This window comes from Saccopteryx leptura, chromosome 3, assembly GCF_036850995.1.
Source record: "Saccopteryx leptura isolate mSacLep1 chromosome 3, mSacLep1_pri_phased_curated, whole genome shotgun sequence".
Classification (NCBI taxonomy): domain Eukaryota; kingdom Metazoa; phylum Chordata; class Mammalia; order Chiroptera; family Emballonuridae; genus Saccopteryx; species Saccopteryx leptura.
Window position 1 is genome coordinate 337,221,620 of NC_089505.1, and position 23,624 is coordinate 337,245,243.

General features: G+C 41.7%; 1 protein-coding gene across 3 annotated transcripts in view; it reads left to right on the top strand.

Moving 5' to 3' along the window:
• SPAG1 (sperm associated antigen 1) overlaps window positions 1-15,800 on the top strand; it is an 84,284-nt gene extending 68,484 nt beyond the window's left edge. For all 3 annotated transcript variants that reach the window (XM_066379225.1, XM_066379226.1, XM_066379227.1), the window contains 5 exons: window positions 1,082-1,214; window positions 3,049-3,175; window positions 12,471-12,635; window positions 13,596-13,952; window positions 14,399-15,800. In XM_066379225.1, the coding sequence (XP_066235322.1) occupies window positions 1,082-1,214; window positions 3,049-3,175; window positions 12,471-12,635; window positions 13,596-13,952; window positions 14,399-14,530 (914 nt within the window). In that variant the 3' untranslated portion in view covers window positions 14,531-15,800. The remainder of the gene's footprint in view (window positions 1-1,081; window positions 1,215-3,048; window positions 3,176-12,470; window positions 12,636-13,595; window positions 13,953-14,398) is intronic.
• The last annotated feature ends 7,824 nt before the right edge of the window (window positions 15,801-23,624 follow it).

Genomic DNA, 23,624 nt, shown 5'->3' on the forward strand with positions numbered 1-23,624 from the left:
TAGAGTCATAGCTTTTTTTATCCTGTTCTGTTGGCTCGAGTTCTGTTGGTACTTATTCTGTTGGGTCATGTGCCCATTCCTGAGCCAGTTGCTATGGTGAGGAAATGCCATGCCCTGGTTGGCATAGGCCCATGTTCCTGATCAGTAGGGTCAGCTTCCCTTGAACATGTGGGCTGACCCGGAGAAGGGTGATAGCTTCAAGGTACCCTCAGGGAGGGGAAGATGGATCCTGAGCAGGGAGTCAGCCATGATCACTGTAAGACAATAGGTTATGATAATAGTTGGGATTATCTGACGCAGGTTACAAAACCCAACTCTTAAAGGCTTGAAACAAACAAACAAAAAAAGCTTTTTATTGGTACCCGTGTGGAGAAATCCACAGGTAGAATGCTTCAGGAGGGCTGGATTAGGACTCAGACGCTCTCCATTCGCTCTCTGTCTTGGCCTTTCCCTTGCTCGTTGGACCGATTCTCAGACAGACTTTCCCTTTACCCTCGTTCCACAGGGAAGAGCAAGAATCACCGGATAAATACTGCCGCAGAAATCTTATTGTAGCTCATTGGCTCTCATAGGCCTAAAATTCTGGCCATTTAGATTATTTTGGCCAAGGGAATATAATGTGCTGATTAAGAAAACAAAGATTACTGGAAAAGGTGGCTAAGGTGGGGTTGGCTCTAAACTGCAGGAGCTGAGTGAAGAGGTATGATTTTTCCAGAGACATTTGGGCTACTGGGTAAGTGTCTGCTTCAGGCTTTAATGGGTTTATTCATTTTTCACAAGACAGTTTTTTAACAAAACACTAGATCTATCTCTAGGAGAGAAAAGGCATGCCAATATGAATAAAATGACAGAATTATTTGTTTTCTGATTCGAAATAAATGTCATCATATAATTAGTTTTACCTATAGCCAGTTTATCTTTTTAATTTGCATACACAAGTTTTGTCCCTTTTAGATTCTAGCTCTGCATGGTATGGGTCAGGTTCATTCGCAATGGAAGATTTACTTACAGATGTATTTAAGATTTTATGAATATACTCTTATAAATACTTCAATCTTTTTTTAATTTTTTGGGTTTATAGATGAAAACATGTTTAAAACCCTTAAAGAAGAAGGAAATCAGTGTGTAAAGGAGAAAAACTATAAAGATGCTGTTAGTAAATACAGTGAATGCTTAAAGATGAACAATAAGGAGTGTGCCATTTATACAAACAGGCAAGTTCTTTGTAACTTTATATATTATGTTAATATTTTTTATTAAAAATATAGACAGATTAATTGTCAGAGTTTTTTCCCATGGTCCTGAGAATTTATATAGCAAATTGTCTAAGAGGTGGGGGCCATACCAGTTCTGGAGAGATTGAAAACCTGAGGTGTGGCGGCTGGGAGGTCTGACGCAGCCTGTTAGGCACGGGCTGCGCTTCCGGCTTTGACTGGGGCTGCTCTGAGCCGTCCTGCCGTCCGGCCTTGCTGCAGCTGTGGGCCTGAGCATTGTTCTCCATGGGAGGAGTGGGAACACTTGCCTTTCAAATTAGTGACTTAAGTGCTCTTATTTCTTGAAGTGCTAGGGAAGGAAGGGGACCAGCATCTTTTTATGTGCAGTAGGAATGGCCAGATTGTTCTGGAATGCTGCTCAGGTGTCATCTTCACCACGTTATGTTAAAAGATGGTGATTTGGAGAATTTTAGGGAGTAGGTAGAGTCTGGAATGACAAGTAAAATAAGGTATAGTTTCTACACAGGGACTGTAGGGACGCATAGTGTGAGTTTTCCTAGCTGTTTCAGATGAAGTCTTTTTAATTGAACTTCTCACTGCTTTGTTTTTGTACATTATTCTCTATTGGTAACCTTTTAGCCAAAGATTTATCACTGACTGCACCAGGTATATTTCTACCCTTCTGTTCAGCCTCTGGTATTGTGCATTAATGGCCACTCAGTTTTCCCTGAGGGCACCCTCTCCCCGTGGCGGTGGGCAGACAGCTCATTGCCTAGCTCTCCTCTTTTCCCTCTGGTATTCTTGGGGTTCTAAAAGTGTATACAGTTTTTGCTCTCTGTGCCCCTTGGCCATTCTGTTCTCTCCACTGGTTGGTTTACCACCTTCCAGTTATGGCCTCTAACTCTGTCTCTGAGTTTTGGACCTGAGCGCTCCCCTCCCTTCTGCACTCATGACAAGATATCCTCCCTCACCTCTCCGAGTTTGTCAGAAGCTCGATGTCCTACCTTCTAAATTTCGCTTTAAGTGTGAGCCTTTCTCTCCACCATCACCATTACTCCCCGCTCCGGATGACCACGGTCTCTTCCTGACATCTGCAGCACTCTCATGGTGTGCTGCACAGTCTTGTTCCCTCTTTTCTCATTCCCCAAGTTGCAGTTAGAGTGATCTCTCTGAACATGGTGAACATGTCAGGCCCTATTTAAAAACCCATTAAGTTCAGGATAAAGCTCAACCTCCTTGCCATGATTTACAGGGTCCCTTGTGATCTGATGTGTCCACTCTTCCAGTCCCATTCCTGCACTGTGGCCATGTGACCCTTGTCTTAATCTTTCAGGAACATCACGCTCTCACTGTAGAACTGTGCACATGCTGTGCCCTTGGCCTTCACTCCCCCCTCCCTGTATCTCACCTCTCACCCCAGTACCTGTGCTTTGAATACTCTCACTTCATACTTCAGTGTCACTTCTTCCAGGAAGTCTTCTCTGACTGCTCTTCCCCTCTCCTCAGCCCCACCAGATCTGATGATATTCTCAGCTGTGTTCTCCCAGCGCATCTTATACAGATTTTATTGTGTTTTCTTGTTTTAAACACAATTGTCTGTCTCTTCCTTGATGGCTGGGACTCTGTTTTGATTGTAGTTGTATCCTCAGTGCCATAATTACAAGTATTGCAAGAAAATGTCATAATTGGACTTAAGTGTTAGGTTTCAGTTGAGAAACAGCTGTGGTTTAGAAATATACTTCTTGAACTGTTTTCTGATTTATCTTAGCTGTCTGAATTTATAGGTATGTTCTCTTTCGCTTTCATAATACTGAGTTCTGTTACATTATACCAGAGCTCTCTGTTACTTGAAGCTGTGCCAGTTTGAAGAGGCAAAGCAGGACTGTGATCAGGCTCTTCAGATAGATAACAGGAACGTGAAAGCGTGCTATAGACGAGCTCTTGCTCACAAAGGACTCAAGGTGAGGAAATCTTCTTTCTCATATGTGAAGTTCAGCTCTGAGCAAATCGCGTGGTTTTCACGAACATCAGTCTCAGGATCATGGAGTGGGAGCGAGGTTATCCTGGGATTTCATCCTAGTTCTATACTAACCAGTCCTGATGCCTAGTCCAAGGGGCAGGAATGTTTGGTACTGAATCACTCAAGGTCCCCAGCAGTGTCATGGGAGTTCTCCAGCAAAGCACTGGGGTGTCGGCAGGGTGGGGAAAGCCTCAGAACAGAAGAGGGTGGGGACATACCAGAGATGGGGAAGCTCCTGTGATTTGGGCCTTAGCTTGGCTGGTGGTCAGTAGGAGACTGTAGAGTGGCATTCTTCTCTAAGGAAATGAGTTTCAGAGCAAGCATTGTTTAGTTACGCAGTTGTTTATGCTGATTCTCCTGCATGGAAAACCTGAATCAGTGTTCACTTCTGTAGAAAAAACATCACAAGGAAAAATCAGAACATACAGAACAAAATGACATTCTCTGAAATAGTATTGCCTTAAAAATCAATTTGATGGCCCTAGCTGGGTTAGAAAGTTGTCCCAATATGACACAGTTGACGGTTCGATTCCCAGTCAGGGCACATGCAAGAATCAACTAATAAAAGTCAATTTGATTAAGGCTTAATACTATTAAATTCATACATTGTAAGTGTGCAGGTCTTGGATGTTTTTCTCTGCAAAGGTTGTTTTTCATTGGCATAGTGGTAATTTCAGGTGTATAGCATGACGGTTTGCTGTATGTATATATGGCACAATGACAACCACACTGTGTCTTGATAGCATCTATCGCCACACAGTTTTTTTCTTGTGATGAGAATGTTTAAGATCTGCTCTCTAGGCAGCTCTTCAGATATATAATACAGTATTACTAACTGTAATCATACTGGACCTTACATCTTCATGACTTACTTATTTTATAAATGAAAATTTGGCCCTGGCCGGTTGGCTCAGTGGTAGAGCGTCGGCCTGGCATGCAGAAGTCCCGGGTTCGATTCCCGGCCAGGGCATACAGGAGAAGTGCCCATTTGCTTCTCCACCCCTCCCCCTCTCCTTCCTCTTTGTCTCTCTCTTCCCCTCCCGCAGCGAGGCTCCATTGGAGCAAGGATGGCCCGGGCACAGGGGATGGCTCCTTGGCCTCTGCCCCAGGCGCTAGAGTGGCTCTGGTCGCAGCAGAGCGACACCCCGGAGGGGCAGAGCATCGCCTCCTGGTGGGCAGAGCGTCCCCCCCGGTGGGCGTGCCAGGTGGATCCCGGTCGGGCGCATGCAGGAGTCTGACTGTCTCTCCCCATTTCCAGCTTCAGAAAAATACAAAAAAAAAAAAAAAAAGAAAGAAAATTTGTACCTTTTGACCACTTTCACCCAGATTGCTCATTCTCCATCCCCCACCTCGCCTCTGGCAACCACCAATCAGTTCTCTGTATCTGTGAGTTTAGGTGTTTGGGGTTTGTTTGTTTTTTTGGTTTGTTTGGGGTTTTTTTGTTTTTTATATTCCACATATAAGAGAGGTCATATGGTAATTGTCTCTCTAACTTATTTCAGTTGGCATAATGTCCTCAAGGTCCACTCAGGTTGTTGCAAGTGGCCGGATTAACTTCTTTTATATGGCTAATATCTTAGTGTACATATATACAACATTTTCTTTATTCATTCTTCCATCGCTGGATATTTACGTTGTTTCCTTGTCTTGGCTATTGTAAATAATGCTGCAATGAATATGGCAATAGGGTATCTTTTTGAATTAGTGTCTTTGTTTCCTTTGGATATACAGTGTGTCCGTAAAGTCATGGTGCACTTTTGACTGGTCACAGGAAAGCAACAAAAGACGACAGAAATGTGAAATCTGCACCAAATAAAAGGAAACTCTCCCAGTTTCTGTAGGATGATGTGGCAGTGTGTGCGCATGCGCAGATGATGACGTAACACCGTGTATACAGCGGAGCAGCCCATGGCCATGCCAGTCGAGATGTGAATGGTACAGAGGAAAGTTCAGTGTGTTCTGTGGCTCGCTAAATTCGAATCCGTGACCAAAGTGCAACGTGAATATCGGCGCGTTTATAACAAAGCGCCACCACATAGGAATAACATTACTCGGTGGGATAAGCAGTTGAAGGAAACTGGCAGTTTGGTGGAGAAACCCCGTTCTGGTAAGCCATCAGTCAGTGATGAGTCTGTAGAGGCTATACGGGATAGCTACCTAAGGAGCCCTAAAAAATCTGTGCGTGAGCCCACATCGAACTGCACTGAATAGGTATGAAACTGGGAGAGTTTCCTTTTATTTGGTGCACATTTCACATTTCTGTCATCTTTTGTTGCTTTCCTGTGACTGGTCAAAATGCACCATCACTTTACGGACACACTGTATATCCACAAGTAGAATTGCTGGATCATATGGTAGTTCAGGCTTTTTTTTGTTTTTGTTTTTGTTTTTTTTGTATTTTTCTGAAGTTGGAAACGGGGAGGCAGTCAGACAGATTCCCGCATGCACCCAACTGGGATCCACTCAGCATGCCCACCAGGGGGCGATGCTCTGCCCATCTGGGGCATTGCTCTGTTGCGACCAGAGCCATTCTAGTGCCTGAGGCAGAGGCCATGGAGCCATCCTCAGTGCCCTGGCCAACTTTGCTCCAATGGAGGCTTGGCTGTGGGAGGGGAAGAGAGAGACAGAAAGGAAGGAGAGGGGAGGGGTGGAGAAGCAGATGGGCACTTCTCCTGTGTGCCCTGGCTGGGAATCGAACCCGGGACTCCTGCACGTCAGGCCGACGCTCTACCACTGAGGGTAGTTCAGTTTTTAATTTTGAGGATCCTTCATACTGCTTTCTATCGTGGCCACATCAATTTACATTCCCACCAACAGTGCACAAGGCTCCCTTTCCTCCTCCACTTCCTTATCTACACTTGCTATTTTTTGTATTTTTGAATAGCCATTCTAACAGGTGTGAGATGATAACTCATTGTGGTTTTGAGTTGCATTTCCTTGATAATTAGAGTATCTTTTCATGTACCTGCTGCCCATCTGTATTGTCTTCTTTGGAAAATGTCTATTCAGTTCCTCTGCCCATTTTTTAATCTGATTGTTTGTTATTTTGTTATAGAATTGTTTGAGTTCTATATATATTTTTGATGTTAATCCCTTGTCATATATATGATTTGCAAATTTTTTCTCCCACTCAGTAGTTTTCTTTTTATTTTGTTAATGGTTATCTTTGCTGTGCAGAAGCTTTTTAGTTTGATATAATCCCACTTTGTTTATGTTTGCTTTTGGTACCCTTTGTTCTGGTGTCAAATCTAAAAATCATTGCCAAGACTGAAGTCAAGAAGCTTATTGCCTATGTTTTCTTCTAATCTTTAATTCAAGTCTTTAATCTATTTTGAGTTGATTTTTTTGTATATGGTGAAGATCGAGGTTCCTTTTCATTCTTCTGTGGGGAGCTGTCCAGTTTCCCCAACACCATTTTTTGAAGAGACTGTCCTTTCACCAAAGAGAATTTTTACCTCCTTTGTTATAAGTTAATTGACCATTATACAATATGTGTGAGTGTATTTCTAGGCTCTATTCTTTGTCACTGATCTACTATACATCTGTGTGTTTAGGCCAATAATGTACTGGTTTGACTGCTGTAACTGTAGTAGAGTTTGAAAACAGGAAATGTGATACCTCCAGTTTTGTTCTTTTTCAAGATTGCTTTGGCTCTTTAAGGTGTTTTGTGATTCCATACAAATTTTAGGATTTTCTTCTTTCCGTGAAAAATGCCTTTGGAACTTTGATAGGAATTGAATTGATTTTGTAGATTGCTTTGGGTAATATGGACATTTTAACAATATTCTTCCCATCCATGAGCACAGAATAAAATATCTTTCTATTTATTTCTATAGTCTTCAGTTTCTTTTATCAGTATCTTAGAGTTTTGTTTTTTTTTGGTTTTGGTTTTGGGTTTTGTTTTTGTATTTTTCTGAAGCTGGAAACGGGGAGAGACAGTCAGACAGACTCCCGCATGCGCCCGACTGGGATCCACCCGGCACGCCCACCAGGGGCGACGCTCTGCCCACCAGGGGGCGATGCTCTGCCCCTCCGGGGCGTCGCTCATCTGCGACCAGAGCCACTCTAGTGCCTGGGGCAGAGGCCAAGGAGCCATCCCCAGCGCCCGGGCCATCTTTGCTCCAATGGAGCCTTGGCTGCGAGAGGGGAAGAGAGAGACAGAGAGGAAGGAGGGGGGGGGGGGTGGAGAAGCAAATGGGCGCTTCTCCTATGTGCCCTGGCCGGGAATCGAACCCGGGTCCCCCGCACGCCAGGCTGACGCTCTACCACTGAGCCAACCGGCCAGGGCCTAGAGTTTTTAGTATACAGATCTTTCATCTCCTTGGTTAAATTTGTTCCTAGGTATTTTATTCTTTTTGGTGCAGTTATAAATGGGGTTGTTTTCTTAATTTTGTCATTGGCTTTGATCATGTGTATCCCATGTAGCCACTGTCCAAGTCAAGATAGAAAACGTTTCCTTCTCTCCAGAAAGTTCCTTTTCCCGTTGCCTTTAATCTCCCTCCCCCCCCCCCCCAGGCAACCATTCATCTGATGTCAGTCACTGTAGATTAGTTGTGCTTCTTTTTTGATGTTAACAGAAATGTAATCATGTAGAGTTTACTGTATTCTGGCCCCTTTGCTCAGTGTAGCATCTGAGATTTATCCATACAGTATAAACATCGAGAGTTGTATGAATATACCACAGTTTATTTTACATGGTCAACAGTTAAGACATTTAGGTGTTTTTCAGTTTGGGGGCTACTTGGATAACACTGCTACAACATTCTTGTGCACACTTTTTATGAATTGTTTATGAACTGGTACACCCGGAGGGCAGGTGTACATGGGAGTTGGGGAGGAGAGAGATGGTTAGACCTTGAGGGTCCTGGGAGGCCATGCTGTGGAGGCTAGGTTTGGTCCTGAGAGTGATGGGAGCCCACAGGGTGGCAGTATGGTGGATCAGATTTGGGGACAGTGTGGAAGGTGGATCAAAGGAGGCCATCAAGGTAAGAAGCAGATCCCAGAAGGAAGAGAGAGGTATGTCAGTTTGCCAAGGCTACCGAACAGAGTACCAGAGATGGGGGCTGAAACAACAGAAATTTACTTTCTCATGGTTCTGAAGGCTAGGAGTCTGAGATTGAGAGGTTGGCAGGGTCAGTTCCTCCTGAGGTTTGTGAGGGAAGGATGTGTCCAGGCCCCTGTCCTGGCTTGTGGATGGCCGCCTTCTCCTGTTCTTCACTTCATCTTCCCTCCATGAGTGTCGCTGTCCACATTCCGCCGTTTATAGGACTACCAGTCATACTGGAGGAGCGGCCACTTAAAGCCCTCCTTTCCACCTGATGACCCCTTAAAGAACCTAACTACAAATATGGAACATTCTGAGGTGTGTGGGTTAGGACTTCAAATATGGATGTTGAGGGGGAACACAATCAGCTCGTCACAGAAGGTGAGGGATTAGTTGAAGTTGTTTGACGGTAAAGTTGACTGGAGGGGAGAGGGATCGGGGTGCGGGGGGTGGCCCCCAGGTTCTGTCCCTGGAGGCTGAGTGGTGCAGTGTGATTAGGGGAATATAGGAGGAGGGAAAAGTTTGGGGGGAAGAGCAGTGGTTTGGTTTTTGACCTTACTGAGTCTGAGACAGTTCTTTTAATCCCATGCCCATCACTGAGAGGGCATGTCTAAGAATACATTCTGTGAAACCTAGGCTTGGTTGGGAGAGGGTGGTCATGCTTTGCATGTTCAAACTGAGCACAGTCTGTGCACTGAGCGGTCAGGCTTTCCCAGATCCTCAATCCACTCAGGTTGCAGTAGGGCCACTGTCTGCGGGTGCTGCAAGATGACCCCATGACGGTGGGCCCGTGCAGCACCCGCCTCCCACCCTCCCTCTCTCCGTTCCCAGTTTGTTATAAAGGACATCATAAAAGGTACAGTTGAGAGGCCACATGAAGAAGTACGTGAAGGGCAATCTAGGAGGGTCCTGAGCGCAGGAGCTTCTGCCCGCATTGGGCATTGGGCTGGGCGTGCCTCCCGCCACGCGAAAGCACCACACCTGCACTGTATTTATAGTGCCGGTGGCCCCGCCCCTTTTTTGTTAGCACTCATTTGTAAACCTCACTGAAGATTTACTAGATGGTGTGTGGCATAATGAATTCAAGAGGCCTTTTCAAAATTAACTCAGCTTTTATTGAACTTGATGGATTTAGGTGCATAATGGTCGATTTGTATAGCTCACAAGTTTATATATGTCCAGACTCTTTGAGCAGGCTGACCTCATTCTGGCTGCCCGGCTCTTTGAACTTGTTTAGCTGACTGACTGAAAGTCAAAGATGTACCTAACAAAAGACCAGATTTTTATACTTCCCTGGAGTGAATTCTAGAAATTGTATTATGATGCAGAGAGATAATCCCAAACTTGAGTAATCCTATCTTACTAAATTAGGAGGCTGGCAGCTTGTTTTTCTGGTTTGACTTCTTACAGCTTGACTTATGTATCAATAGCTTGTCCTTTGAGTTATGTGCTAAGTATGTTTAATTTCAGGATCTGCAAAGGCCGCGGCTGTTTATAAATGTGTCCCACCTGGACCTGCTTCCTGGTGTGACGGACAGGAGGAGGTGGCACAAGGGCCCACGGTGGCAGGTGCCCTGCCTTAAGTTCTCAGCGAACACTCTGCTTTCTTGGATCTTTTGTTTATTTTCTTGCTGGGTTTAATTTTTTTTTTCTGTGTGCTAGTTTTGAAAAATACAGAGCTTTTCTTAATGTACAGCTGTTCTTCACAAGAAAAAATAACTGAACATTTTGCTGTTACCTAATTGAGTGACACTTACATGCTAGGTGTTAGGAACAGAGAGGTGAATAATCCTGGTGCCTGCCTCACGGATTTTACTACCATTTGGGGATGCTTCAAGACCAAGATATCAAAAAGAGTATAGTATCTTATAAAATCATTATTGTTATTCGAGCTTGGGGCACTAAGCACATCTGTTAATGGTAGATGTTATCACAGACCCATGTGATTATACTTCATCATTTCTTTTAAGGCCTAATGTGGTCAATAGCACCTTATAACATTCTCCTCTCTGCCAGTCACACTTTTCTCTCTGTATAAGCTTTCTTCTCCTTCCAGTCTGCATGGCTGGTTCCTCTTCAGGCCTTGTATTCTCTGACAGCTGTATCAAAGGGAGACTCCTTTCCTTCATTAGCATCCCTCTCAACCTTTGGTTTTCTTTTCTTTTTTTTTTTATTTAGTACGAGAGTGAGGGAGAGAGAGAGAGATACAGACAGGAAGGGAGAGAGATGAGAAGCATCAACTCAGTTGTTCATTGATTACTTCTCATACATGCCTTGACCTGGGGGCTCCAGCTGAGCCAGTGACCCCTTGCTCAAGCCAGCGACCTTGGGATCCTGTCAATGATCCCACGCTCAAGCTGGTGAGCCCATGCTCAACCTGGCGACCTTGCAGTTTAGAACTTGGGACCAGGATGATGCTCCACCACTGGTCAGGTCCTACGGTTTTTTTAATTGCATTAATGACAGTCCATACTCATTTATTCATTTGTGTACTTTTTTTTTCTTGTTTCCCTTCATAAGATGTAAGCTCCCATAAGGGCAGGGACCACAGCTGTTCTTACTCCCAGGGTGTTCCCAGTTCCTGGCACGTGGAGGTGGTCCTGGCCGTCTGTCAGGTGAATGACCCTTGCCTGACCACTGTGGGACCCAGCAGACTGGCGCCGTCTTCCCTTGCCTCCCTGCTCGATGCTGTCCCTGTCTGTCCTCTTAGCACACTCGCTTGCCTTTGATATAACACTTTACCAAAGTGTATTTCCTGTTTTCTTAGGTCTCCTTCAGTCAGACAGATTACTCTTTAGGCACTGACTTTTCTGGAATAGAAGGAAAAAAATCATATTGACACTTGCAGTGTTGGCCTTTCATTTTGTGGCTTTGAAATCTCTATTTTCAGGTATTACCATTCATTCCCCTCTGACCCTTGCTGCCTTGATCTTCCAAAGATTTTCTTTCTATGCCTCAGTTTTCTCATCTTTAAAATGGAGACAGTAAGCATTAGTATTTATAGGGCCGTTGTACAATAGTCCCGAGAACGGGCTCCCTCAGCTCGCCCTGCTGCCCCACATACTTGCCGGTCAGTGTGGTGCCGCCTACGACACTTAAAGGAGAAACACAGTGCCATTTGTTTTTGTAGCAGGTTCCAGCTGTGTTGTTACACAATTGTATATAGAGATTTGTCACTAACAGTGCATAATGTATTATAGTTTATAAATAATTTACCGTTTTATCCATATAAATTAGGGAAGATTTAAGGCCATGTCTTAACTCACCATTCTGTCACTCTGTTCTGGTATGTTTCTAGGTGGAGGGGGAAGGGATGTGGCATTATAGCTAGTCCCTCAGGACTGTCACATGACACTGGCTACCTGTCCTGCGCCTCAGCCTTCAGAGTACACTGTTATTGACATGTTATGAATACTCGGAGAGGATACATGTGATTGGAATTCTTCGCCTCCTCACAGAATTAATTTTGGTTTAATCAACACATGGGTGTGATCTGGAGCTCTAAAATGGTGGGCTGTCACAGCGGACTGATTTTGTGATATGTCTCTGCTACCAGCTTCCCTGCTGTGTTTTATTAAACTTAGATTTCTTTTCTTTCCCCTTGACTTATGCAATGTATTGTCTGATTCTTTGTGGAAGAATAAATGTTAATTCTAGTCTATTTGAACAGCATAAAGCCGTGAAGGGTTTTATGAAACAGGATAATATGGTGACAATTAACATTTGTGTAGCCCTTTGTAGGTTTAAACCACCCATATTATTTTAATTCATTTATCACTTAGTACAGCCTCGTGAAAACTAGAATAGAGAAACTTTTATTTCTATTTTAAAGATAAAATGTCTGAAGCTTGGAAAGGTTAAGTAGGCTCTTGTTCAAGTTTCACTGATAGTAGGTGCTAACAGCAGGGTGTCCATGGTTTCACTTCTTTAGCTGACAACAACTATGTGCCCGCATGTGTTAGGGACTGTGAAAGTTTTGGTGATACAGAATTTAACGTGAGTCTTCGAACTCCAGAGCCTGTCTTCTGTCTCTCATGGGGGGTGGGGGGTATGTGCTGTGTTCTGTGGTGCAGGATTTACATGGTGCTGAAGGGAGCCCAGGACTTCCCTGCACGGCTCAGCGCCACCCTCACTCTCACTGCCCCTTCCCTGTTGTCTGTGAAAATCATTTCCTCGGTCTTTCTACTTTCAGAATTATCAAAAAAGTTTAAATGATCTCAATCAAGTTCTCCTGCTGGACTCAAGTGTTGTTGAGGCAAAGATGGAACTGGAAGAGGTCACCAGATTCCTCAACGTGAAGGATAAGACAGCATCATTCAGCAGAGAAAAGGAGAGAAGGAAGATTGAGATTCAAGAGGTATTTGCATTTGATTATCTTGGAAAGCACTTTTTAAAAAATCTTATATTGGATTTTAAGGTCATACTCCTAGGAGTTCTACAAAAAATTTTTAAATTTTGTGTTTTTGTTCTGATGCTCAATGAGGAAATTTTAACCAATTATAAACTTTTCCTTTGCTGTGATAATGAGCCCTTGAATCTCCCAGTGTGGTCCGTGACAGCGCTGGAGCCTGCCTTGGGTCCGGCCCTCTGTCCTCTGCCCCAGCCCTTCTCTGCCTGGCCTGTGTCGGGCATTGTGTCTGCTCCAGATTGCCCTGGGAGCCTGTTGCCACTGCGCTCTGCCTCCACGTAGACCTGGAGAATCCCGACAGGACTGATTTGTTTCAGTGGCCCTGCAAGCCACTCCTCATAGAGATTTTCCAGTTTAACTCGGTCCTTTTCATCACTCTGAAACAAGGCCGGCCTCCTCAGAGATCTTGGCCTACCCAGAGTCAAACCTCCCGGCGTGATTTCAGCTCCTCAGTGTCTTGTGCTTCGGCTTGCTTTGCCCTCAGTGAGGAATGTCGGCCACGAGTCCCCGTGTGTTCCTGAACGATAGCATCTCACTTACCACACTGCCTTTCCACCGAGTCAGATGCCAGAATGTCAGAGGTTAGGAAGTGTTTTTCCTCAAAGGAGGAAAGAAAAACTGTTTTAAGAGAACTGAAAAATATGTTTACCACTCTGTTAAATTTTCATTTTCAATGTTAAAAATATTTTAAACTTTACAAAATACTTTCATAAAGGACTACTAACACCTTAAAACTTCTTTTCCCAGAAAAAGTAGATTTTATGATTTATTACAAATCAGACATTTTTCACTTAGAACTTGACCAAAATATGGTTGTGTTTTTCAGTTCCTTCCCATTTTAATAAATGTAACTTGAGATGCGCTCAGTGGCTGTTGCTTGTGTCACAGCGTAGTTTTTTCCTCATTTAGGTGAACGAAGGCCACGAAGGGTGTGAAAGGACCTCCAGTGGCTGCCGTGCTTCAGAGAAGGGGGACACAAGCAGCGGGCCACCTGAATGCCATGGAAAACTACTGATCACCACGCCCAACAATGCCTATGAATTCGGTCAGGTTATAAACGCTCTCAGTGCGAGAAGAGACAATGCAGCCTGCGCACATCTTTTATCCATCACTGAACCGCGGGATTTGCCTACGTTGTTGAGTAACAAGCTTGAAGGGGATATATTCCTCCTCCTCATTCAGTCGCTGAAAAGTCATCTTATTGATAAGGATCCCTCATTGGTATATCAGCATCTTTTATATCTGAGTAAAGCAGAAAGGTTTAAGGTAAGTGGAAGAGTATCTTATTAAAAGAGATTGATTTTGGCCCTGGCCAGTGCCTTAGTGATGAGAGCATCGGCCTGGTGCTTGGGTGTCCCTGGTTCGATTCCTGGTCAGGACACAGGAGAAACAACCATCTGCTTCTCACTCCCCCTCCCCCTTCTTTCCCTTTATCCCTCCCATAGCCAGTGGCTCAGTTAGTTCAAGTGTGGCCCCAGGGACTTAGGATAGCTCTGTTGGAGCACATCAGCCTCAGGCGCTAAAAATAGCTCGCTATCAATCATGGGCCCCAGATGGGGTTGCCAGGTGGGGTTGGGGCACATGCGGAAGTCTGCCTCACTATCTCCCCTCCTCTCACTTTAAAAAAAAGAAAAAGGGAAAGAGATATTTTCAGGCTTTCTGTAACTTTAAAATGTTAATTTTTTATGCTAATATAATTTTTCTCCTTTCAGATGGTGTTGACACTAATTAGCAAGGGCCAAAGGGAGCAGATTGAACATCTTTTTGATGACCTCTCGGACACACCAAACAAGCATTTTACTGTAGAAGATGTACAGACCCTAAAAAGACAGTATGAGCTTTAAGTCAAGATTATTGTTAGATTTCTTCCATGCATGTGTTTTAGTAATGCTAATGAAGTGGTATTATAATACAGTTGCATGGATAAAACCTTGCTTAAAAAAGATCCCTGGGCCTGGACTATAAAATATTTTACTTATTTTTATACTTAAACATGTATATTCTACAATGTGCTTTTTATTAGTTGTAAATATTTTCTTATGTATGAGGTAACATCTTTATATTTAATAAGAAGTATGTTTGGAACTTAGGATGCATTTTAATTTATATCATACATTTTCTTTTGATAACTTGTTAAAAATTTGAGTTAAATTACATTTCTTTGGGCTGTGAAAAAGTCCACTTAAGTTTGACAGAAAGCTATTTCTTTAAAATGCATTTTTTACAGTGAAAAATCATTAACAGTGATGATTACATCACTGTTATTTCCTAACATATATATATATATTCCATTATATATGACTTGTGTATCATAGTCTGCTAAGATAAAAAGGCAGTATTTAAATCCATAATATGAAATGATTATTAAATAAATTGTGATCATTAGTTTAGAGCTTTAAGAGGAACTTTTTTCTAATACGGAAGCAATGCCTAACAATTAAGAACAAAAATTGCCAAAAATTTCTATCACCTTTATTAGACTTTTAAAGGCTTCTTTCCCTTATCAATTGCTCATATAAACAGTAAAAAAACAAATATATGAAAGCAAACTGAGCCTTCATTTCTCTTTGAATTATCACCCCCGTATTTTCCTCAAATATTGAACCATCTTCTTCCCCCTCTTCTTATCCCTTTTTTTAAGCATGACCATATTCATTAACTTAATGTAAAAGGGAAAATAAAGAACTCGTCATATTGAAGCTCTTTCATTAACTGAGTCAGAGTAAAGGTATTTCTTAAAATAAAACATTTGGGTTTCTATCAGTATACCATCAAAATTTATTTCTGTAGTCTTTAGTCAGTTCTTTGTTTCTGGAGCATCTTCTTGTTCTTTAGAGGTGAAGATGAAAGATGAATATCACTTATTTCATGTTTATTTTGTCTAACTTTTATAATTACAGAATATTTTAAATATCATTGTGGGTAAATGGTACCTTTCAAACTCTGCCAACTGTTCTTTGTTCATAAATGAAAATCTACTGTAATAGTATTTAATTCTAGTCTTCATGCAAACAAAATAGTTTTCTCCTTTTTAATGCTATTAAATTTTTACAAAAGTGAATAACGGAGTGTGTTAGTAACTTCAGAGTAGAGACATAAAAAAGAAACATTATTTTGTGTTGGTTGTATATACCCAGGACCTAGCTGCTGGATGGGGCTAAGCTGTCTGCTGATGGCAGCATGTCCTGCAGAGGTGGTGGGTGAACGCCTGTCTGTCCCTGTTGTGTGGGTCACAACCAGAGAAATCCAGTTCTCTCCAGCTGCACCCAGAGTGCTGAGGTGGTACTTCCATTACTGAGGGGAGGTAAGAGAAAGTGGAGGAAGCAGATGAGAACAGCAGAGCGCTTTAAAGGAACATGGTTCCTGCTGACAACTTCAGGACTTCATCAGGAAATCTGCCCACTAGCCTCTGGATTATCCTACTCGATCTCCCCACTGGGTCCGTGGGTATCACTAATGCCCCGAGTGCTAAACCCACACCCCTCCCACTCCGTGGCCAGATCCTTGAACATGCTCCTGACCGCAGTAGTAAAAGCACATTTAATAATCAGTGTTCTCAGAAAAACGGACCACAATCTGTTGGCAAGAGAAAAACTACAAACTAGATTTACAGCACCACTTTTTGGAAAACCAAAGAGGTTTCCAGCAGGCAGCCTGATGAGTTACAAGAAAAGATATAAAAGATGAAGAAATCTGCCTCAAGAGGGGCGGTAAAAGTGGAATAAGTCTTCCCATTCAAAAATGAGGCAGCCTTGATATGGCAACCCAACAGTGACAAGCAGCACCCCATCTGAAGGCAACCAGTCAAGATGTAAGGAGTTGTCTGCTTCCTCAGACGTGAAAACAGCAATATAAAAATACAAGGAACATGAAAAAATCAAGAAAATGTTACCCCTGAAAGAAAATTCTCCAATGACCAAGCTCAAAGCCACAGAACACTGTCATCTAGCTGATCAAGAATTTAGAGTATTCTCCCATCTACAGTTTTGCTTTTTTCATTTTCAGTTACAAAAATTAAATAGAAAATTCCAGAAATAAGCAGTCTAAGTTTTAGTGCACAATTCTGAGCAGCTTGATGATATCTCACATCCCTGTCCATCTTGTCTGGGATGTGAATCATCCTTGGGTCCAGTGTATTCTGATAACACTATATGGTTTGCAGATTGACTTGAGCAATATTACAGTGCTTGTGTTCAAGCAACCCTTATTTTACTGAATAATGGACCCAAAGCTATCCATGTAACTGTATGGATAGTCTGTTGTTTTAATTTATAGTTGTTTTAATCTCTTACTGTGCCCAGTTTATTGTAGGTAGTATGTATAAGGGGGGGAGTGTAATATGCGTAGGGTTTGATATTATCTGCAGCTTCAGGGACCCACTGGGAGTCTTGGAACATATACCCTATTTATTTATTTAAAGATTATATTTATTCATTATAGAGAGGGGAGTGGGGGGAGGAGCAGGAAGCATCAACTCCCATATGTGCCTTGACCAGGCAAGCCCAGGGTTTTGAACCGGCAACCTCAGTGTTTCCAGGTTGACGCTTTATCCACTGAGCCGCCACGGGTCAGGCCATATACCCTATTTATAAGGGGTGCTACTCAAGATAGTTCAATGATATTAGAAAGGAAAATACATGAACAAAACAAATTCTTTTTACTTAAGAGATAGAAATTATAAAAGAACCAAACAAATTCTGGAGCTGAAGAAATCAATGAATGAAATTACGACTCAACAGAAAGCATCTGTGTTAGAATAGAGCAGATGGAAGACAGAATAAATGACTTAGAGGATAGGAATTTTGAAATAATACAGTTAGGAGAGAAGGAAAAATGAGAAAGTCTGTGATCAGTGGGACTCAGAAGAGCAAATACTAGGATAACCGGGTCCAGAGGAGAAAAGTGTGAGGAGGCAGAAATTATTTAAAAATAGCTGAAAACTCAAACCTGGGGAAAGACTTGGACATCCAATTTACAAAGCTAGTACACAGTGGGCGAAAGTAGGTTTACAGTTGTATATATGGAATACAATAATAAATAGTGCAAGCATAAATTTTGTGTTTTGTATATTCCCAATTATAAACCTACTGTATTATAATACCATAATTAAATAATACAGAAATAAGCTGTGTTGCATGTACTCACAACTGTAAGTAGTGATTAATACTAGTGCTGTAGATTACCCTGTTATTATCTCTGCAAAAACACCTTTTCCAGGATACAGTATAATAAAACTACCAAAAATGAAGGATAAAGAATCATAAAGGCAGCCAGGAAAAAGAAAACATAAAAGAAACGTGAAAAGCAGATTTTTCAGCCAAAACTCAACAGGCCCAGGAGAGAGTGAAGTTACATATTCAAAATGATAAAGATAAAAACTGCCAGCCAAGAATACTGTATCCAGCAAAATTATCCTTCAGGTATATGAGGGAGACATAAAGACTATTCCAGACAAAAGCTGAGGCAATTTATCACCACTAGGCCTGCCTTGCAGGAAATACTGAAAGTTCTTCTTCAAAATGAAATGAAAAAGTTGCTAATCAGTGACACACAAACACCTTTATACTGTCAAAGGTGAGAGACTATACTCAAATTAGGAAACTCTAATTCTATAATAGGATGGTATATTAGCCACTTTAGTATGAAGATTAAAGGAAAAAATTAAAAGTAAGTATAGCTATTATAATTTGTTAACAAGTATACATCATACAAGAGATAAATTGGCCCTGACCAGTTGGTTCAGTGGTAGAGTGTCGGCCCAGCGTGTGGATGTACTGGGTTCGATTTCCGGCCAGGGCACACAGGAGAAGTGCCCATCTGCTTCTCCACCCTTCCCCCTCTCCTTTCTATCTCTCTCTTCCCCTCCTGCAGCAAAGGCTCCATTGGTGCAAAGTTGGCCTGGGCACTGAGGATGGCTCCATGGCCTCCGCCTCAGGTGCTAGAATGGCTCCAGTTGCAATGGAGCAATGCCCCAGATGGCCAGAGAACCACTCCCTGGTGGGCTAGCCCGGTGGATCCTGGTCAGGCTCATGCAGGAGTCTGACTGCTGCTTCTCGCTTCAGAAAAAAAAATACAAAAAATAAAAAAGATAAATTGTGACACTGAAAATATAAAACAATAAAAGAGTAGAACCTTTTTAAGTGAACAAAGAAAAGTTGTCATTAGCATAAAATGCACTGTTTTATCAATGAGTTTTATGTAAGCCCCATGGTAACCACAAAACAAGAATCTAGGGTAGACTCACTAAAGATTTTTTTAAAAGGGGAAACAGAGCACGTAACATTGTGGGAAATCACTAATTTACACAGGTGAAACAGAAGGAAAAAGAAACGAGAAAAACAATGGAAATAACAAAAACACCAATCAAGATAGCAATTAAAGTCCTTACATATCCATAATTACTCTAAGTGTAAGTGGATTTAATTCTCCAAAAGGCAGAGAATGACAATTTTAAAAGACCCAACTATGTGCTCTCTGCAAGAGGCACTTCAACTTTAGGAATACACACAGGCTCAAAGTAAAGAGACAGAAGAAGATAATACATGGAAGTGGAAACTAAAAGAAAGTGGGGATAGCCAGACTTACCTCAGGCAAAATAGACTTTAAGCCAAAAATGGTAACATTAGACAAGTTTACTATGTAATGATAAAGGGGTCAATAAGTCAAGGAGATACAACAACTGTAAATACATATGCACTCGGCCTCAGCTCACCTAAATATATTGAGCAAGTACTAATAGATCTGAAGGGAGAAATGGATAATACAACAGTAGGAACTTTTAATACCCCACTTTCAACTATGGACAAGTCTAGACAAAATAAAAAAAAAAAAAAACCACTGGAATTGAACCATGCTTTAGATAAAATGATCTAATAGACATATAGAACATTACATCCAAAAGCACCAGAATACACTTTCTTCTTAATGTACAAGGAACATTGGGATAGACTATATATATAGGACACCAAATAAGTTTTAGCAAATTTAAGAAAATTGAAATCATACCAACTGTCTTTTCTGACCACATGATATGAAACTACAAATCAGAGGAAAGCTAGAGATCTACAAATATGTGGAAACTCAACACACTTCAGAGCAACTAACAGGTCAAAGAAGAAATTTTAAAAAATTAATGTATCAAAACGGAAATGCAAACACAACATTCCGAACCTATGCAAAAGCAGCCAAGTTAATAGCAATAAATGTATATATTAAGAAATTAGAAATATCTGTAATAACCTAATTTTATACCTCAAGAAACTACTGAAAGAACAAACTAAACTCAAAGCAGAGGAAGAAAACAGTAAAGATGAAATCAGAAATAGCAGAAAACCAATAGAAAAGATCAAAACAGCTATTTTTTTTTTACCAAAAAAAATCGACAGAACTTTAGCTAGACCAAACAAAAGAGAGAAGATCATAGAGACATTACAAGTAGTATACAGAAATACATAGGAGCATAAAAGACTAGGAACAATTATGTGCCAACAAACTAATAACCTTGAAAAAATGAATAAATTCCTGGAAAAATAGACCCTACCAAGACTAAATCAGGAAGAAATACAAAACAGTAACAAAGACAGATAAGAACACTAAAGAAACTTTAGACCATATATTTGGTGACTATAGATACAAAAATTCTTAACAAACCAAATTCAAGAAGCCATTACAAGGATTAAACAACATGACTAAGTAGGATTTATCCCTGGAATAAGGATGGGTCAAGCCTGACCAGGCGGTGGCGCAGTAGATAGAGCATTGGACTGGGATGCGGAAGGACCCAGGTTCAAGACCCTGAGGTCGCCAGCTTGAGCGCGGGCTCATCTGGTGTGAGCAAAGCTCACCAGCTTGGACCCAAAGTTGCTGGTTACTCGGTCTGCTGAAGGCCCACAGTCAAGGCACATATGAGAAAGCAATCAATGCACAATTAAGGTGTTGCAACGAAAAAACAGATGATTGATGCTTCTCATCTCTCTCCGTTCCTGTCTGTCTGTCCCTATCTATCCCTCTCTCTCACTCTCTCTCTGTCTCTGTAAAACAAACAAACATACAAAGGATGGTTCAACATACTCAAAACAATAAATGTCACACAATATACTAGAGGCCATATATGACAAAGTCCACAGCTAACATACTCAACAGTGGAAAATTGAAAGCTTTTCCTATAAGATCAGGAACAAGATACAGATCCTTACTCATTTTTTATTCAGTACTGGAAGTCCTAGCTAGAGCAATTAGGCAAGACAAATAAGAAAGGTATTTAAATCGGAAAGGAAGAAATAAAGTTTTTGTTATTTGCAGATGATATAAACAAATATCACAATGAGTTAGCACACTTGTTTGAACAACTGGCATTAAAAAGATGAGATATATGTTGGTAAAAATGTGAAGAAAAGGGAAACTTGTGCACTATTAGCAGAAATACAAGTTCTTTTAGCTATTATGAAAACAGTATGGAGGTCCCTCAAATAATTAAAAATGGAACTACCATGTGACCCAGCAGTTCCACTTCTGGGTATCTACCCAGTGGAAATGAAAATAACACCAGAGAGATACACACTCCCATGTTTACTGCAGCATTATTCACACTAGCCAAAATATAGAAACAACCTAAGTGCCCATTCATTATTGAATGGATTAATAAGATATATATAATGAAATATCATTCAGCCATAAGCAAGAAGGAAATCCTGCCATTTGTGACAACATGGATGTACCTTGAGGACATTATGCTAAATGATGTTAAGTCAAACAGAAACAAATACTGTGTGATATCCCTTATTTGTGGGGTCTTAAAGCCAAATTTGTAAAAAGAGAGTAAAGTGGTAGTTACAAAGGGGTTAGGAGTTGAAAGAGGAGAGATACTGTTAAGCATACAAACCAGTAACTAGTAGATAAGTAAATCCTGGAGATCTAATGCACAGTAGGGTGGTTGTAGACATCATTGTATTTTAATCATCAAACTTGCTAAGAAACTAGATCTTTTTTCCTTTCTTTTCCAAGTGAGAGGACAGGAGATAGACAAAGTCCCGTGTGTGCCCCAACTGGGATGCACCCTGCAAACCCCCAGACAGGGGCGATGATCTACCCATCTGGGGCCATGCTAGTAACTGAGCTATTTTTAGCACCTGAGGTGGAGGCTCGATGGAGCCATCCTCAGCGCCTAGGGCTAATGTGCTCAAGCCAATAGAACCATGGCTTTAGGAAAGGAAGAGAGAAAAAGAAGGGGAGAAGTAGGGGTGGTGAAGCTGATGGTCACTTCTCCTGTGTGCCTTGACTGGGAATCAAGCCTGGGCCATCCACACACTGGGCTGACACTTACCACTAAGCCAACTGGCCAGGGCCCTAAGAGACTAGATCTTAATTATTCCCACCTCAATAAAGAAATAATTATGTGACATAAAGGTGCTAACTAGCACTACAATGGCAATCATACAATATATATAAATCACTATGTTGTTCAGCTTAAACTTACACAATGTGGCCCTGGTCAGTTTACTCAGTGGTAGAGCATCGTCCCTCCGGGTGGAAGTCCTGGGATTGATTCCCAGACAGGGCACTCAGGAGAAGCACTAATCTGCTTCTCTACTCTTCCAGACCCTCTCCTTTTTCTCTATTTCTCTCTTCCCCTCCCACAGTCAAGGCTCCACTGGAGCAAAGATGGCCAGGGCATTGAGGATGACTCCATGGCCTCCGTCTCAGCACTAGAATGGCTCAAGTTGCAGCGGAGCAATGCCCCAGATGAGCAGAGCATCATCCCTTGGTGGGCATGCCGGGTGGATCCCAGTCAGACACATGCGGAAGTCTGTCTCTGCCTCTCCATTTCTCCAGAAAAATACAAAAAAAACCCCAACATACAATGTTACATTGTAGTGTTATATACAATATGAAATATATTTCAATTATAAAAAATAATTGTAGGTGATAAGTTTTGAGCTTCATGTTGTGTCATGCACTGAGTAGTTTTTCACATAGTGCCTTATTTAATCCTTATAACAACAACTCTGTTAAAGATGAGAAAACCATGACACAAAGAAAAATTAAACATAGAAAATTTAAATTCAATTAAATCTTTGTAATTAACAAGGATTACAACAAATGCTGCAAGTAGTCGACTCAAGATTCAAACCTGGACAATCTGTCTTTTGAACTCATACACACACTTCTGCATAATGGAAAATACTACACACACACACACACACACACACACACGCGGAATAATGAGTAAAGTAGCTGGACTTAAAAGGATGCCCAGTCCTGCCTGTAAGAGGGCGAGGAACGGTTTCAAGGAGGTAATATTGCAGCCTGAGTTTGTCATTTAGATAAGAGAAAAAAGGACATGCCAGGCAGAGGAAATGACACAAAGGCATCAAGATGCTTAAGTAATGGTTCATGCTGAATCAAAGTGTGAAATAAATGGGCATTTTCAGGGAATTGTATGTAATATTAGTGGAGCATAAATTTGTGTGATAAGCCTGACAAAATTATAGTTGAATAAAATAGCTGCATGTTGTATATAAAATGGTAGAAATATCAGAGATTTAATTATACAAGTAGTTCCTTTGTGAGGCAGGCACTATCAGTCTTAACTAATAACTAGTTTTCTTTCCCTTCTGGGAAAACACAAGACTGCACACTGCAGCTGCTTTGTAATTGGTTAGGGCCACGTGACCAGTTCTGCAGTAGGGTAGAGGTAGAAGTGATGTGTGCCTGCTGTGCCAAAGGCTGGAAGAGCTGGCGCGGAGCCCTGCACGGTCTTTCCCCTTGCTACAGTGACAATCTGTTCGTGTGTGCGCGACAAGATGATGACACTTCCATCAGCTTGGTTCTTTGAGTGTTGGTCTGAAGCAAAGTCCTGCCATTCAACACTGGACAGACATGAAGCTTTTTTGTTAAGCCACTGAGATTTTGGATTGTTTGTAATTATATCCAAAGACA